General features: G+C 38.5%; 1 protein-coding gene across 10 annotated transcripts in view; it reads right to left on the bottom strand.

Annotated features, from left to right (window-relative positions):
* The window catches only part of rap1gapa (RAP1 GTPase activating protein a), a 53,266-nt gene that overhangs the window by 24,550 nt on the left and 12,031 nt on the right, over positions 1–16,685 (bottom strand). For 7 of the 10 annotated variants that reach the window (XM_014336273.2, XM_014336265.2, XM_014336264.2 and 4 more), the window contains exon 2: positions 7,935–7,970. Coding sequence is in view for 8 of the 10 variants with exons in the window: in XM_014336265.2 (XP_014191751.1) it covers positions 7,935–7,970 (36 nt within the window). In the remaining 2 variants the exon portion in view is untranslated. The other 3 variants (XM_014336267.2, XM_042224295.1, XM_042224296.1) reach the window with 2 other exon arrangements.

Below are 16,685 nucleotides of genomic sequence, written 5' to 3'. Positions count from 1 at the left end.
ATGATATCTCTGCAGTATACCTCAACAGAACCCTACTGTGACTATGATTGTGATGCGGTTCGATAATTATACAGCATTTTAAGTGGGTAATGAGGTTATATTAGAGGGTGGGGGAATAAAGCTGCTATGAGATGTAAGCTTATTCAAGTTGTTATTCTCTCCTGACATGAAACTCTTTGTGCTTAAGTGTCCCAGTTAGATGAAGAGTAAACAGTAAATATGACCTAATTATAATAATAACATAGTCTTTCTTAAAGGTGATGTGCGTATACAACATTCAGAGCTGGATGTTTCATTAGAGCACTCCCGTCTTCGGCCAGCGTGAGCCACACCTCCTTACTTCATTTGCAACTCACAAAAAAGGGCAAGGGCTAATAGCTGTTTTTCTTTTTTTGTTTTTTGAGTGACAAATGAAGTAGGGAGGTGTTTTTTTGTTTGTTTTTTTGTCAAGTATTAGGTTGTTTCCTTTTAGATTATTATTATTGACATCATAAATCATGCTTGTTGAGAAGTATTTTCACTCCACTTCTTAACTTCAACCTTGCCTTTCCTCTACTTCCACACTAGAGGGGTATACTACAAACAAAGTTCAGCTCAGCCAGGCTTTCTCTGTGTTAGCTTGCTCAACAAAACTTAAAACAACAGTTAGAGAACGTGGTTAGCAGAACGGTAGCTAACGACTTTGTCTGTTAAGCCACGCTTTCTGCTTCAGGCTCACAAAAACCACGGGCCCTTTGCAAGGTCGTGTGACTCTTCCACATGAAACGATCCCCATGAGCGCAGCCTGCTCCAATCAGACATTATCAGATGATGATGATAAGATTAATGCTGCAGAAAATTGTTAATCTTGCACCTTGTTGCACAGAGTGGTAAAATAAACATTCTAATTCAAGTTAACAGCTTTATTGCCAAGTTTGGCTCTCTGTGCCGCTGTTTATTTCTAAGGTCTAGGTGCACATTAGAGCTCTGAAACATTACATGTTACTGTACCATAGCCTAATGTTTGAGCCTAAGGACACGTAGAAATTGTTTTAGTTTGTTGTCAAAGTGAAGTTTTGAGCATTTTGCTGCTTGAACAGGTGATTTTGGTGTGTTGTGTTCTGCAACTCTAGCAGTGTAAAAGAGAATTAGCAGCAGATTAGAATTAGGAATGATAGCTATCCATTTTCTGCTTCATTAAATTAATACATGCAAACTCCTATGATGATGTTTATATAAAATATATTGCCCCAGTAGATAATATATGTTGCAATTAAAACATGCTGTAAATGAAAGAATCCGCGAAAAGGTTTTCCAGCTGTTTTTAGATTTAAACACATGTTCAGCATAAGTTACCGCAGTGATATAGTCAGATAAAAGGAAAGCTACTTTGGTGACACAGGAAACTCTGACTTTAAGCTCAACATAGCCCTCTAAGCCAATAATCTGGTTTCATAATACATCCCTAGGATGGAACAGAGAGCAGAGGAGAATAACAAAACAACAGCAGAAACTCTCACACTAAGCTTTGCTGTCTTACTTTCCAAATGTGCTGTAAGAGGTCAACCTTAGTATCTTTATAAATTTGGTGAATGCCAACACATTTCCAGGTACTCACATTAACTCAGATCCACTAACATGCACATATGGATGAGTCGGCCATAAAAACATAAAACAGCAAAAAAACAGAACAGTGTGACATCATTTTCTGTGAAAGATGCTCCATTAAGTATCTAATGAGCAAATAGCTGCTTGCTGCTATATTAATGTTGGATTCAGATATTATAGTATCTTTGAACCAACACAGAGCATACTGTGTTATAAAAAATACTGAGCATGTAAAAAAAACAAAAAAACCCGTCCTACTCTAAATGTATTTCAAGACAAACAGATTTTCTCATGAATTACATTTGTTTGTGATGGTTGACAAAAACATTTAGTCAAATTGTCTCATGTGTCATTAACTGTGTGGACGAGTCATCCTGTTAACCCAGAAAATGAAGGAGAATCTTCTAATGTGGTTAATGTTGTAATAAGCTCTACTGTAACCCAAACCACAACTGTTTCTGGGATATAACGAAGTAGTTTGGGGGTACTCAGACTGAAATAAAACTAAAGACATAAAAGTCAAAACCTAAAAGTTAAAGGTCACAAATGAACACAAAAATAAGCGAAGAGAAAACACAGGAGTTACACTCTGTTCCTGAGGCATAATCCTGTACATGGTCCTTAAGTCCTTACGCAGCTCTGCAATTTTATCCTTATGCAATTATAAGTTGTCTTGTTGAAGGACAGTGTGTTTCCCTTGGGGTAGGGTTAGGCAGCTGGAGTTCCTTCTTGGATTCTTAAATACATTTCATATGTCGTTCAAAAGGCTTCTTCAGTTCTAAAGCTGAGCCACACCCGCAGTTTAATACTGCTAGAGTCTAAATATCTGGGTATTTTCATCAGTTTTTTAGAAGTGAAGAAGCCTTTTGGGTGAGTGGTGAAATCTAAAAAAGATGTGTATTTGCCTTCAATGCCAGAATACCATGACATGGAAGACTGAGAAGCTACTAAGGCTACTAAGACTTTTACTTTAAAATGTAAAAGACACCAATTATTTATTTTAAAAACCTGCTGTTATGCTATATTTTTGGTATTTGCAAAAAGCTTGAGGGAAACATAAGCTCAGTTCTTTTTGATTATATATTCCTGTATCTTCACAAGTTTGCTGAACTGCTGCTTGGTACACAGCAGATAATATACAACGTGTCTTTTTGTGATGACAATAGTTAAAGCCAGAGGTTTGATCTCATTTAATTTGTGCACACAGTTTACAATCTCACAGCACAAGTCATTTATCAGCTGCACCATACGTCTTTGTAAATTTATATCCATATAAATGTATGACACAGACCCAACAACCACATTCTGCCGTGATATATTGTTTCTTATATATCAATATAACACTGATGATAAAGAAGAGTAGTACAGCACAGAAGTAACTTGACCTGCTCAAATGCACACACAAGTCCTCCAACAGCCAGAGACACAAGGAATTACAACACAAACAGTCCTTGGAAATGGCTGTGTTCCCAAGGACACCCTCCCCAACCCCCTTAAACTGATTTGAACTACTCAAACAAATGGCAGGATGATTATCTCTGGTGTAAAGTCATTTCTCACTCAGAGGCAATTTTTCCAGATGAAAAGATCTGACTTTCTGACTTGCTTGGAAAAAAATATGTTATTTTGCTGGAGGTTATGTTAAAAAAATATGTAACATAATTCAAACGATCTTATGAGTCAGCTTTGTGTCTTAATCTGTGTGCCAGAAGGAAGTAACAAAAATAAACATATGAATTTCCCTAATCTGTTTTGCGAACCGGTTTCTGGTGCCAAGCAAATACTGGGCAAAATTTAAAAAGCAGATAAGTCTGAGAAGCTTTCCATTCCCCAGGGAACTGTTCCTCTAAAAGACCTTTTATACAAAAAGGCAGATAAGGAAATCCTAATCAGCAGTTCCTAATAAGAAACTAGAACACAAATGGTGGTAAAAAAAAAAAATATATATATATATGTATGTATATATATATATATATATATATATATATATATAAGGTTCAAAACCTTTGTTAAATCAAAAGCTACAGACGAAATAAATCTGGAAATAAAATGTCTGTGGAATCTAATGCACGAGGAGGCTCTTTCTCTTGAGTCTACACTTTCCCTCATAGCTAGCCCTATTCAGTTAGCAATAAAAGGCCAGGTATGGCAGGTGGTATTGAATAAAGGATGTTCTCTCTACCAATGAGTCCTGATTTTCAGCTTCCTTATCTCTAACAATGTCACTGTGCAGATTTCCTTAGAAACAAGCCCTCTGGGAAATCACAATCAGGCAGATGTGCCTTTTCTACAACAGAAGGTCACTCTAGTGTCCTTTTATGCTCTTTTGTGCTTGACGTATTGGAGTTACTAGTGTAGTCCATGACACCTAACTTCATACGGTTTTATCTGTGCACAAATATCCTATCAATCAGGAATTTGTTCGCAAAACTTCCGATCATGCAAGATTTGTTAGGCCTGGGAAAGAAAAGGAAGAAGGAAGGAAGAGAATAGAAAAGCCTTGAGTCAGCCTCCTCCTCCCACTGGCTTAGCTCATCATTTCTGCATGACATCTGTCAATAAACAGGCCCCACATCTTTAAAACCTTTCCTGCCATTTTCATACCTAAACTCCTGTCTTACACAGTGTGACTGTAGCAAAGCAACTTGCAAGCAAATAAGTGAACTTTAAAATCGCTGGAGGAATAACTAAGTACTGAAAATCTCAACGAATCAGATAAAGCAAAACGGGAAATGTCAAGTCAAAGTTGCCTGGGACTCGTCTCAACCTTCAGCAGCCGGCTGCGTTCTGAGCTTTATGTTTTTATAAGACATCTTCTGCTGGGCCTGGATGGTGGATGACATTTTAGGAATTGGATTATTGAGGTGGTTCGAAACAGGGGTGAGCTTGTCACTTCGGTGCTATATTAGGTCAGACAGAAGGAGACACACAGAGAAACAGTCAGGTCTGATCAGCCTTGACAGTTTGCTCTCCCAGTATGTCTGCTTTTCCAGACGACTCGGCTTGACATACATGGATGAGCGTGCACAAGCAAGCTGACACCGAGACCGTTTTCACAATGCAGCGGTGAGCGCATGTGCAAAGGAGACAGTCAGACGATGATGAGGAGCGACATCTCTTGGGAAATCAGTGTACACAAACAGAGGAGTGTTTACAATGACACCTCTTAACTGTTTACAAGCTAACCTCCCCCAAAAAGACAGCAGGGATGAAATAGGCCTAGGATTTAGAAAGCATCATAAAAATAGAATAGGAACTCACATCAAACAATTGGAAATATATAGCAAGGTCATTCAGCAGAAAGGAAGAAATGAATAAAACAGTAAAAAGCAGATTTGATCACCGCGGGGGAAAACATCCACAGATGCCCATCAAGTACACTTGTTTACCTGACTTACGGGCTCATTAAGTGCCAAAACGATGCACTACTAACTTTGGCCACCAGAGGGCTAACAATAAGGGAACCAAAAGACAACAAACACACAACAAGGCTCCATCGTTTTGTTAAATATGCATATGAAATACTCATATTGAAATGATAATTTAAGTCTAATATAGTTTGCTTACAAAGTAACTTCAACAAACAGGTCAAAAAATACAGAGCATTAAATTATTATATAAAAATCCTCAAGCTCGAGAATCAAACTTCTGCAAGTTGCATATCATGTTTCACATACTGAAAAAAATCATCTTATAGATTTCAAGAGGGCAGCTTGAAATCAAATATATACATTTTTCCTATCTTTAATTTATGCTATTTATTGATCTAGACTGTTTTAGATTAAGTTGCCCCTTTTTATAAAATGTTTTATTTTATAAAAAACTCAAAATCATCTTGAAACCTTGTTGCAAGTAGTCTCATGTAGGCACTACTTTATGTCTCCTGAACTACATTATAATTTATCAGAGACTGTTTACATCCCCTCACCCAATGACTACCATGAGCCTCCCATCACATGTACATTTGCACACTGATACAGCTGGCAATTGTAGTACAGGATAGAGAAAATAGTAGTTCCTACATGGAACTGCTTACAACAAGGTTTATAGATTTTTTTTTTAGGAACTAGGTCATAAGACATGGCTGCTGAGTTGTTATTGTTGTTGTTTTTTTATTCTGTATTTTGTTCTCTTGGTGCAATATAAGGGAGGGATGGAAAATGCCATTTAGTTTTACTATATTCAGAGAAGACAGACATCTTTATGGCTAATAGCTCTCACACTGAAACAATCTATATGAATAAACGGCACTGCAAGCCGGAGCAAAAATATGTAAATGTAATTTTATCCCTTTCATGTTCATGTTAAATTCAGATTTATAGAGAATGCAGATAAAGCTTTGCCCTATAGCTGATGAGTGTGAAAAGCTTATCAATCTAAGAGATGCATTTAAAGACTGTTTTTGCAAGAAACAAAGCTTGTTTAATGGGCAAGAATAAAAGACTCATTTTGTTTCTTTCCACGTTTCAAGCAAAGACCAGTGCTCTCTAGCTTGATTTTTTTTTCTTGCTAGTAAAAGTGGCACCTAAGGGTGGTTCAAAAGTGCAGACCTGTCCAGCATGAAGGTCAGGTGAGCTGAAGCATGGATGAGAGAGTGGGATCTGTGGTTTGTTTTAAAGAATGGGCAGCGAGTTATACAACCCACAGCCTGCTACAATAACCCATGCTGCTCCAGGGACAGGAGAGCAGAGTGCACTTTTTACTTGGATGTATGTTCACATGTGCTCAGTCGAGAGAGGAGAGATACTCTTATACAACATCTCAGTATAGCCATTATCCACACTAACCCTTCTCTCCCATTGCGTCCCATCGAGGGAGCTTAGCAAGGCAGGATTATCACCAATTACAAGCCTCCCCTGCAGAGTGTGGAAACTGGGTTTGAGGATCATGAGCTTATTGTGTATGACCCACAATGACCAGATGAAAGATGATCATTTAAGATTTAATCAGCAGCAAGTGTGGAAAGACTTCATCTTAAGACTTAGTGATATTAAATGCATCCGGTCAGCTCTCCTGTCATGAATTACAGAATATTCTACCTAATCATTGGATCTATATTGTAAACAGTATGAATACAACAGAAGGATAACAAAGATAATCCTGTGTATGAATATTAAAATCTGTTTCCCAAACGGCTGGGGAATCATGCAGTTCTTATCAGCATTATCTAAAGTCAAGTAAATCAGAAACTCACCAGAGTTTTCTTGGCCTTCCGATTCGGAAAGGTGAGCACGGCATTTTGCTGAGTTCTGTTAAAGTTTTGCTGCCAGTTTTTTTTTACAGTTTACAGTTCAGATTTCCAGCCATGTCCAACATACAGTTGGATGCATGAACTGTCAGTGCTTGTCGATTTCAAAAAAAAGATTGTCAGATGGCACTTTCACAGTTGCTTTATCCAGGCAACGCCAATGTTGCTGATAAAAGATGATCTGCCCCGCTGGGTATAACCAGCGATCTTAATGTAAAGTAGCTTTAAACACTTGCACCAAATTTTTCAAGCAGTGCTGAATTATTCCCTGATTTGAAGAAGATTGCCAAAAAACGAGTATGACTGATGAACTTGTATTATCGTATCTAGGCTTTCTAATGCAGGCCCCACATTTTCTATTTGCAGCGTCACCTCATCCAGTCAGTTGCTTCCCCCTCCTTCCCTCCTCTTCACGCCCAGAAGTCTTTTATCTCCAGTGCTGCTTTTGTGTCCTGTTTTAGATCCTCCTCTTCATCTTTATTTTGGTCCGGAGTTTACTCTTCTTCTTTACAAAGAGGTGCAATCATTCTGTCTCAGGCAGCAGCAGCTGATGGCTGGACGACAGCCTGTGCAAACAAGCTCAGCCACTGCTGAGTAATGCAGGCCTGGCTGGTAAAAGATATCCTCCTGCATTTGTATTCCAGAGGGAAGGCAGGATGATACTATGGTGGAGCACTGTTTAATGTGCTGCATTCAGACAGAGGGGGACGAGGGCCAGACACTCATGCCACCACACCTAAAAGCTTTCAGAAATGGTGCCGTGTATCTGCAGTGGCAGGAGGTGTGCATGCTCAGATCCCTGCCTCTCTCCATGTGCCACTCGCAGCAGCACTCCAACCTTGCCAGCACTGCAGAGATGGCAGGGCGGACTGGGTATCTGTTTCCCCGCCGCTGCCCATCTGCTCTAACTTTTACAGGCTCATTCATCTTACTTAACTCTACTCACTGCATTGATTCGCACATTTAAAAATTACAAAGGTGGTGTGAGTCAATGACATTGATCATCAACAGAAGAAAGCTTTAAGATTTCTAACTTTAATTGGCTGTGTTTGCTTATTGAAACAAAAGGAATGTCATTTATTACAGAAGGAACACGTACCATAAGCTTCTGGCCTTGGAGAATGTCTTGTCCACTCTGAAAAACAAAAACAAACAGCAGCTGTTACAGTCCCAAATAAATATGTTTAATTTAATGTGCTTATGTCGGCATTTCCTAAAAACAAGTACATTTGATATATTTTTTAACTTTATATCAAATAATTATAAATTAGAAATGTTTTTAGACTTAATAATTAAGTCTAAAAACAAAGAGGAATATAACACCTAGTAACAGGTACATGTAGTTTCCATTCATTTGCCTTCCTGCAAGTTTACTCAGATTAATTTAAAGTGCACTTAAAAAAAAAGTTCAATGAAGTGAAAGAGGTTGATTATGCATCAAGCTGGGTTACCCTGAAATAACTCCTGCCATCTGTTAAAGCATCATTTCCCAGAATGAAGGAATGATTATTAGTCTGGTGTTTTCTGAGACAAAGTGAATCATGTTTCAGTTTAAATCGACACTTTCAGGCTCAGTGCACATTGTCACTCCAAAATAAACTATCATCTGTCCTTACATACTCTGGATAAACAGATTTAAGCAGGAGTAATCACTGGAAACAATAACCAGATGACGCAGGGTTGGGAACTCCGGGGATGAGAATGTAGAAACCCGTTTTTGCCAAAAGATGGCACTGTGCGTGCAGCAGAAGGTTAATCCTAACGTGCAATTAATAACAAACTGGGCTTGCTCTGCTCATCAGACAGAAAGATATTCATCATGATAATCAAGGCCATGTGGCAAGATTTAAATCACAAGACACACACAAAAAAGACCAATTACTTCTACTCTGAAAACATCACAAACAAAAAACTACAGCTTTTCTTGGGCTGCAGCGTTTAAGTGTCTAAAAGGTGAATATTTGGTTCTGGTGAGTAAGCTGCAGATATTCCTCTTGTGTGGTTAGAAAAGAGTAAGCAAGAATACCTTTTTTATATAATATGTTATCTTACATGCTTTCCTGAGCAGTGCTAAAGATGATACACCACCTGACGGTGTAAATTAAATACAAATGAGCCAATAATGCGATTGATTTCCCCCTCCTTTCTGACTGTGTCTCTCATGAGATAGAAAGGAGACATCCCGAAACCCCAAGCTGGGTCTCTGCCTGCTCTCACTCTGTATCTGCCAATAAGGCCACCATGGTTTAGAACTCTTACTCATCCTTCCGTGGAGATGATTAGTGTGCATGGCACAGCAACACCCGGAGGAGCGAGCATTTCTGGAAAGTGACTCTTGCTCTCTGAAAAACAGAAAAGCACACAGAAAACGACCATGCCACAGTAGCTACCCTTGTGAAGCTGTAGATGGGCATTTTTAGCATTTTGACCATGTTCGCTCTGATAATGTGTAATGCCTCAGGTTGCCACTTAGCATTTAACACTAACTACAAACTTCAGCTGAAGGTGAGGAGAATATTAGAGCTGTAGCAGATATTGTTGAATAGCATTAGAAATATACACATTTTGACCAGATGGTGGCACTGTAAAGTCAAACTCATTACATGCGCTATATTAGTTAAACTGTTATATTACTAGATAAGTGCATACATATTACTAGTTTTATTCTTCATATTTAGGAAAAAATGAATGGCTCAGTACAGTATCATAACCATTCAGCAGCATATAGACATGTTGCACTAACAGTAAATTTATGATAATCCATCAGTTTGAGATATTTAAGTCTTGTAAAAAGGGAAAAGACTGATTAAACATGTCATACTAAGAGTCATAGGCCAAAAATCACAAGCATAGAGCTCAGAAATCATTCTGGGGAAGGAAGTCCAGTTTCCATTCATATAAAAAGATCTCTTCATTTCATTGATTACCAAAAAATCCCCAATGAGGTAACTTAAGGACCAAGGGTTTAAAAAGAAAAATCTTACTTCTTCTTTTGTTTATGAGAAGTTCTCAAAAACTAAATGAAAGCCTAAAGCTTCCTCCTTCTTAGAAAACTGCCTTACTGAGAGGAAACAAGCCCTGGGGGGGTTTGTTTGTTCATTGCACTGTGGAGTCACGAATCAACAGACTTGTGTTGTTACAGTAGGTTCTCGCCTGATTCCCCTCAGTGCAGAAGATCACTCATCATTTTCAGCCCCAGGCCTTCAAGTGACGGATAATGGCACCCAGATGGAATTTGTGGTGCCGTTTTATCTCAAATCTACCACCAGTGTTGATTTCACCGAGCCTAACAGACACGTGTCTGTAGATAAATCAGCGCTCCATCTTAAATGGAATTCATACTGGTTCTTAGGAGAGAAGAATAGGGCTCATGAGCCATCGGCTGTGCTCTTGTGAAGCGGCTAAAGTTGTTTTCGTATGTGCTGCATCACTAAGAATAACATTTTCCTCAACCTCATCCTGTGCTGCTCACCCAGGTTCTCAGGTTTCATGGAATTCCCATAAAATGAAATCAACCAGGGTGTGTCGAGATTATTGGAAAAAGGTTCCGAACCAGAGAGTCCAAAACAAATACAGAACATTTGAAAATCAAACTTCACCTTAGCTCGACCACAAAACATGGCAACCAGCAGCTTGGACCTCCTACAGACCAACCGGGACAGAGGAATGACAGACACGTCAAACCGACTGATTATGAAATTAACATGTTTTTTGCTGTACTGTGCTGGAAAGAATATGATGGGATAGATTCTGTAGGGATTTTGCTTTACACCAAAGACTCTGAGCTGTTAGGGTTTAGACAGGAAACAAGGAAAACTGAATCTGATCTTCTTAAGTCTCCAACTGACTGAACATACTAACATTATTACACTCATAGCAATTCAAAATGCTATTATTTGTTATGCATACGGTATAACACTATTGAAAATCACATTTCTATTAACTGTACAAGACTGTGTGTAAATAAAATAAAGTAAAGATGTACCGGGCAAGACAACAGTCAGTGGTGAAAAAAATCCCAGCCGTAACAGCAAAACAAAAAATATTCTGTCACCGTTAGAGAGGACGAAAGTGGACTATAATAAATATGGCTGCGCTAATGCATTTTTGTATCATGAGTCATATTTTGCACATTCAAATCTCACTGTGAAAAGACTGTGGATAGCCTTGTTTTGATTTGATTTTCTAAAATAAAAAGAGAGAGAGAGAGAGATTAACTAGTGAATTTCACAGCCCATCACAGCACAGACATGAATTAAAGCTCAGGTCAGAGCCAGATACAAGCAAATATATATTTTTAATGTTTCCTGTATGCTTTCAGCTAGGTATCATACACACAAATGGGTTACCATGGAAACAAACACCAAGGAGGGATGAAGGAGTCTCAAGGCGGGTCTCAGAAACCCGAGGTCATCACTGTGTCAGCGGCTGTCACACTCAACAATTGGTTAATTCAACTTAATCTGAGTTTAACTACAGCTTGCAATTTCTTCTCATCTCTGGCTAAACTTTTAAACATTTCCATCACTTCTTTACAAAGAATTAACTTAAGCCAGTGGTGTATGTATGTATATAAAAGTCAGCAACACTGCTGGTGGCAAGTAGGTCAGCAGACAAGGCTCAGGAGTTAGACTGGAGGAAATCCAGCTTAAAGCAAAGAAGTTTGTTGTTCAGCTACAAATCTGCTGCATTAGCATGTTCTTCCCATTTTAATTCTGTATCTTAAATATGAGATGCACTGTAAATTTAACATAATGAAGATAGGGGTCAAGCACAAACATCCCAACAGTAGTTGTCACCAGCAGAAAAACAACAGGAACAACATACTGATAGAAAAGAAACTGGAAAATAGCTCTGGGATTAATGTTCTAAGGGAATGAACGCATAATGATAAAGAATAAGGCCAGTGCTGTTAGTCAGTACCTTCAAACGCACATTTTAAACAAGAGTCATTTGTAGGAACAGATGTTGTTTCAACTAATGCTAAAAAAACATGATCCCAGTGATTCCAGCTTACACAGAAATTATTCTAATTCCCTATGGCTGCAGTAAATTCTAATGGAGTCATGGGCAGTGTTACGCCCAGTTCACCCTGCAGGAGTTCGGAATAACTGAAGTCGTTGACAGTATTCGCTTAATAATCTCCAATTAAAACAGAAGTGAAAAGGCCACAAATCTTAACCATCTTATCCTATTATTGGTTGAATAAAGACGACACCTTGCTAACGTGATTGCAGGGTAACATTTGATTAGTTGCAGTAAATACTGAGTATAACCACAGACTGTACTAAATGGTTGATATCCACTGTGATTAATGTGCTGCTGTTTGACAGTTGCACTCTTGATACTTTGAAACCCAAAGTGATTAGTCAGGTGTGGGTGTGACTAAGAAACCCAGGACTACTGTTTGCTCATGTGGTAGCAAAAAAAACAACCCAAAACTTGCTTTTTAAAAGAAAGTCTTGCTATTTGGTTCATTGTGATTCTGACAGGGACCATAGTGATGTAGCTGTATTAAATGAATCTTGCAATTAAAACTCATGAGGACAGAGCTTAGCAAGGTTTTATTATCACATAGACTTTTACATAAGCAGATTTCATTTGTATCTAGAAAAATCAGCCTCTTCAGGCCACTGGGAAGAATACATGTTTACAGCACTTCTGCACTAGCTTCACTTTTCAAATGCCCTTTTAGATAAAGTCAGCGAATATAACTAAGGCTATATTCGATTAACATTATTTCAGAGAGGAGATTACACCTGGCTACACAGCCATCTGCAGACATGAGGGGCCTGAAGCAGGGAGAGCAGCTGGAGAGTTACTATTAAAGTGCAGCGACTGGAAGGACTCTAAAGCAACTTAAATAGCGCACTCTATATGAGATTTACCAGTTGGAAGGGTGTCAGCTGAGCAATTGGCTGATTAGGGCTGGTATTGAGGTTAACTGCCATCAGCTGATGTTAACATAAATACTATTCATCCTGAGGGTGTAGCAAATTTCATTTCATTCCTTTGTTGCCAAGATAAAAAATAAAAAGCTGGGGGCTTACCAAAGGCTTCATAAATAACATGAATGTCTTTTCAAAACTTTGGGAAAATGCATCAAAAAGTTTTGGAGAGATTTCAGTCTGTAGCAAAGTGTGTTCCACTTAAGCAAAATGCCCCTATTTATCCACCAAAACTAAAGAAACGTGGATGACTGGATGAATGCAGAATGTGAGCCTATTCACTTTATTCTGAATAAGGTCTTTCTGCCCTTAAAACCTACACAAGGACATACAGTATTCTTATATACAACTGAAGTGGAAGTATGAAGTGGACTCAAAAATATACTCAGTGAGATGCACAAGGCATTAAGCAGAAATAACAGCTAGGGTAGTGATGGGAAACACTGTTAAACAATGATGAACGTGACCAGATCTAGACACTGTACTGTATCTCAGCCCCGCGTGGGCTGAATGAGCTCATGTCAATGGGCTCATTCAGCCCACGTTAATCAGCGCAAAGTGGCTGAATGTCCCCATTTAGCTACAGTACAGTTAGATACAGTGTATGTGAAAACAGACACATTGGTAGCGAAATATTTAGCACATCTACCACACAAACAAAACACATGACAAGCCTTTTATTTACCAGTCAAGTATAGCAGACTTGTTCAGTTATCTTTAATTTCACATAGTTGTAGTGTGGTGTTCTGTGTTTCTCTCAGTTATATTTTAGTTACATCATGTTGGAGTAGCTGTACTGATTACATAAAGAGCGCATAAGTATCTATGCCAAAAATCACAACAATCAGATTTGGTCAACTCTTGTAGCCCTGCATGTACTTCAGATAACCTTTAGGTTCAGATTTAACACAATTAACAGAAAAATTAGATCCTTTCCAGCTGTTTCTTTAATCGACCAGTACACGCCTGATGTTACAGGTTCTTTTTTTAAGCTTATAAAAATTTATTATGTTCCGAGGTGGTTGTCAGGCAACATAATGGTGTCATAATATATGACATATAATCCAAGTTTTAAGGATATGAATCAGATGTCATTTTCATGAAATGAAAATGGTGCATCAACGGTACACATGGGTCATTTTAGCCCATTTGCAGCTGGTTGTTAGGCAACATAAGGATGTCATAATATCTGATATAGATAAGAACCTTCAGTGGGCTAAGATGCAGCAGCATACCTGTTTGAACTTGGTCTTTTAATAAGTTGAAGTTTGGTGGTAACGTTGTGAACATTAGTTAATTAACACTGCTTCTGTCAGTCTCTTCCCTCCCTCTTGTTCTCCGCAGATGGCTCGTCATTGTGGATGTGAATGAGAATGTCAGAGTAAATATGCAAGGTGATATGAGAACACAGGCACTGAAGAGCCCTCTGGTTGCCTTGCAGCTCCTATTTGTTTTGCCACTGCCCTTTCGGTACTTGAATGGCCTCCTGCTCTCAAGTATCTCTATCTTGCAGTGTAATCATCTTTTTTCATCAAACAAAATCAGCTCCTCTACACTGTCTTCTCATTGTTCACGGTTAAAATTGAAATAACATGCTTTAGACAATTGATCATCAAAAACCAGCGATAAAAGCCGCTGTTTCTTTCTTTTAAGAAGCACAAAGTATGAAAAACAGCTACTTTCATTAAAATAAACCCTTTTTATGTTAAAGCTGAAACAGGAAGAGAAAACAAGATGAGCGGGGAGATCAGCACATGATCAGCCGACACATCTGCATTATTATACTTTACACTGTTTACCTGTTGTTTTTAGAAAAGACATGACTGCTCAACGTTTTCACTCACAGACTAGATCTTCTAAGAACTAAAAACTGACCCCAGATGAGGTGCAGGTGTCTACTTCCCTCTCAGACCACTTCAATAACAATATGCTTGAAGGTTATGGTAGATTCTTTGATGATGCCAGCTCTAGCTTCATCTGCTGAACCAGAACTGATTGCTAATCATGCTGTTATTGTGAAGTATTTTATCTCACACTGTGAAACAACATTTTTTCCAAAGGGTATGTGGGCTTGTTTACTTGAAGAAATGGCAGTTTCAAATCAGCTGACCAGAGAATATGTACTGCAACTGAGGCCTGCTCAGATTGCAAAACAGTGCCTGTCTTTCCATTCAGCTGTTTTTGAACAGGATTGAGAAGTATTCTTCCAGTCTTTCAATGGGACACTTCCACATACAGCATCATTGTTTAGGCTGCCTAAAGCTGTCAATGGGTTTATTGGGAGAGCATTCAGTTCATTTAACAAGTCACGGCTCTGTGTTTATCTCTGTGAGATACACACAGAAACATATGTATATGTAACATATAACATATGTCCTGTGTGTAACAGTACTAAGGAATACTTCCAAAAACTCACATTAAAGGTCACATTAAAGCATATGAAAGTCTGGTAATTTCTGTATTCAGTAAAAGAAATTTAGAGAAAGAAAGTGGGTGCCATAACCTACCATAATTCTAAAATTATGAGCATGCTGTGTCAAAGAAAGAATAATCTGCTGAAAACTGAGGGATCATGTTCACCTAAGTGAATGTCGACGGGATGCAGGGATGAGAGTGTCTTACAGATTACTCCCTAATGTTAGCAATCACCCTGACCTATTGAAATGCCAGTGCATTCAAACACAACGCTAACCAGAAAAAGCACACGCTTCGCTTTATACCAAGAGCAGGTCTACATTTCTCACTGCCTTCAATCCATGCTCCACTCTATGAGTGTGACAAACTGGGGAAAACGAGTGCAAACATATCAGCCTACTTGTTAAGAACCAGAACTCCTTACAGCAAAAGGTTAGTGTAAACGGTTTGACTTTGTAGTGTTTTATTTTGTACACATGTAGAATGATATATAGACACATTTCACATCTTTATAGGTTTATCTGACCAGCTGTGCGCTCCCTCAAAAACTAACTACACTAGCTATTAACTGAAAATAACAAGAGATGCACCAATTAGGGAACAGTTAGATGTCCTCTAATGGAGTGGGCAGGGCTACAATTATGCTTTAACACTTAATGAAATGTATAGACTAGAATTTGCGATTTTACTCCTATATGAGGTTTTGTTATATTACATTAGGTTTTAGCCTCTTGCCCAAGTTTCATAAAAGAAGTTGGGAGAGTTGTGGGACCAAATATTTAAACCAAAAAGTATCTGTTCCTCCTTTAATTTTTTTCTCTTTTGAAAATGAAAAACAGAGAGTGAAAAGACTTAGAATAAAGCATAATCTTCACTTCTGTGCTGCTTTTCTACCCCATTACCTTCTCACTGGGATGTGTCAAATCTTAATGTGCTCATTACTGAACACACTAGTGATACTTGACAGTTGGTAAGAACAGCTCTAAACAGCAGCAGTAGCAGACCGTGATGCATAAACGCAAAAACAGACCTAAAAAAACAAAAAACATGAGATTTCTGTTTTATGAGGAGTGTTTTCTAACATTAAAATTCAAATTTGTGTGAAAATTTAAATGAAACTAACTTGTTGGTTTGACAAATACACTGCAAATCGGGCTAACCTCCCCACATCATAGGTCAGCTATCATGTACCTGAAATTGAAGAAAAAAAACAAAACTACAGCTAGTTTAAATATTTACAACTGGTAATATGATATGGTTGTGTGGATCAACACGTTTGACCCTTCCACTAGTAACAGCTCACTTAGAGGAAAATCACAGCTTGCAACTCACTGAACATTCAAATTCAGCAAAAAGCAGTGCTAAGCTACAAAGTATAGGACACCTGGAGACTGCAGTCCTTGGGGCTCCTGGAGGCCGAGATAAGGCCCTGAAAACATACCTCCTCTGAATGGCCAACAGCCAAACATGCTGATGTTGTCATTGCA

This window comes from Haplochromis burtoni, unplaced genomic scaffold (genome assembly GCF_018398535.1).
Source record: "Haplochromis burtoni strain Fernald_Lab_line unplaced genomic scaffold, NCSU_Asbu1 Contig_134, whole genome shotgun sequence".
In the NCBI taxonomy this organism is placed as follows: domain Eukaryota; kingdom Metazoa; phylum Chordata; class Actinopteri; order Cichliformes; family Cichlidae; genus Haplochromis; species Haplochromis burtoni.
This window is presented reverse-complemented; position numbering and strand designations above follow the sequence as displayed.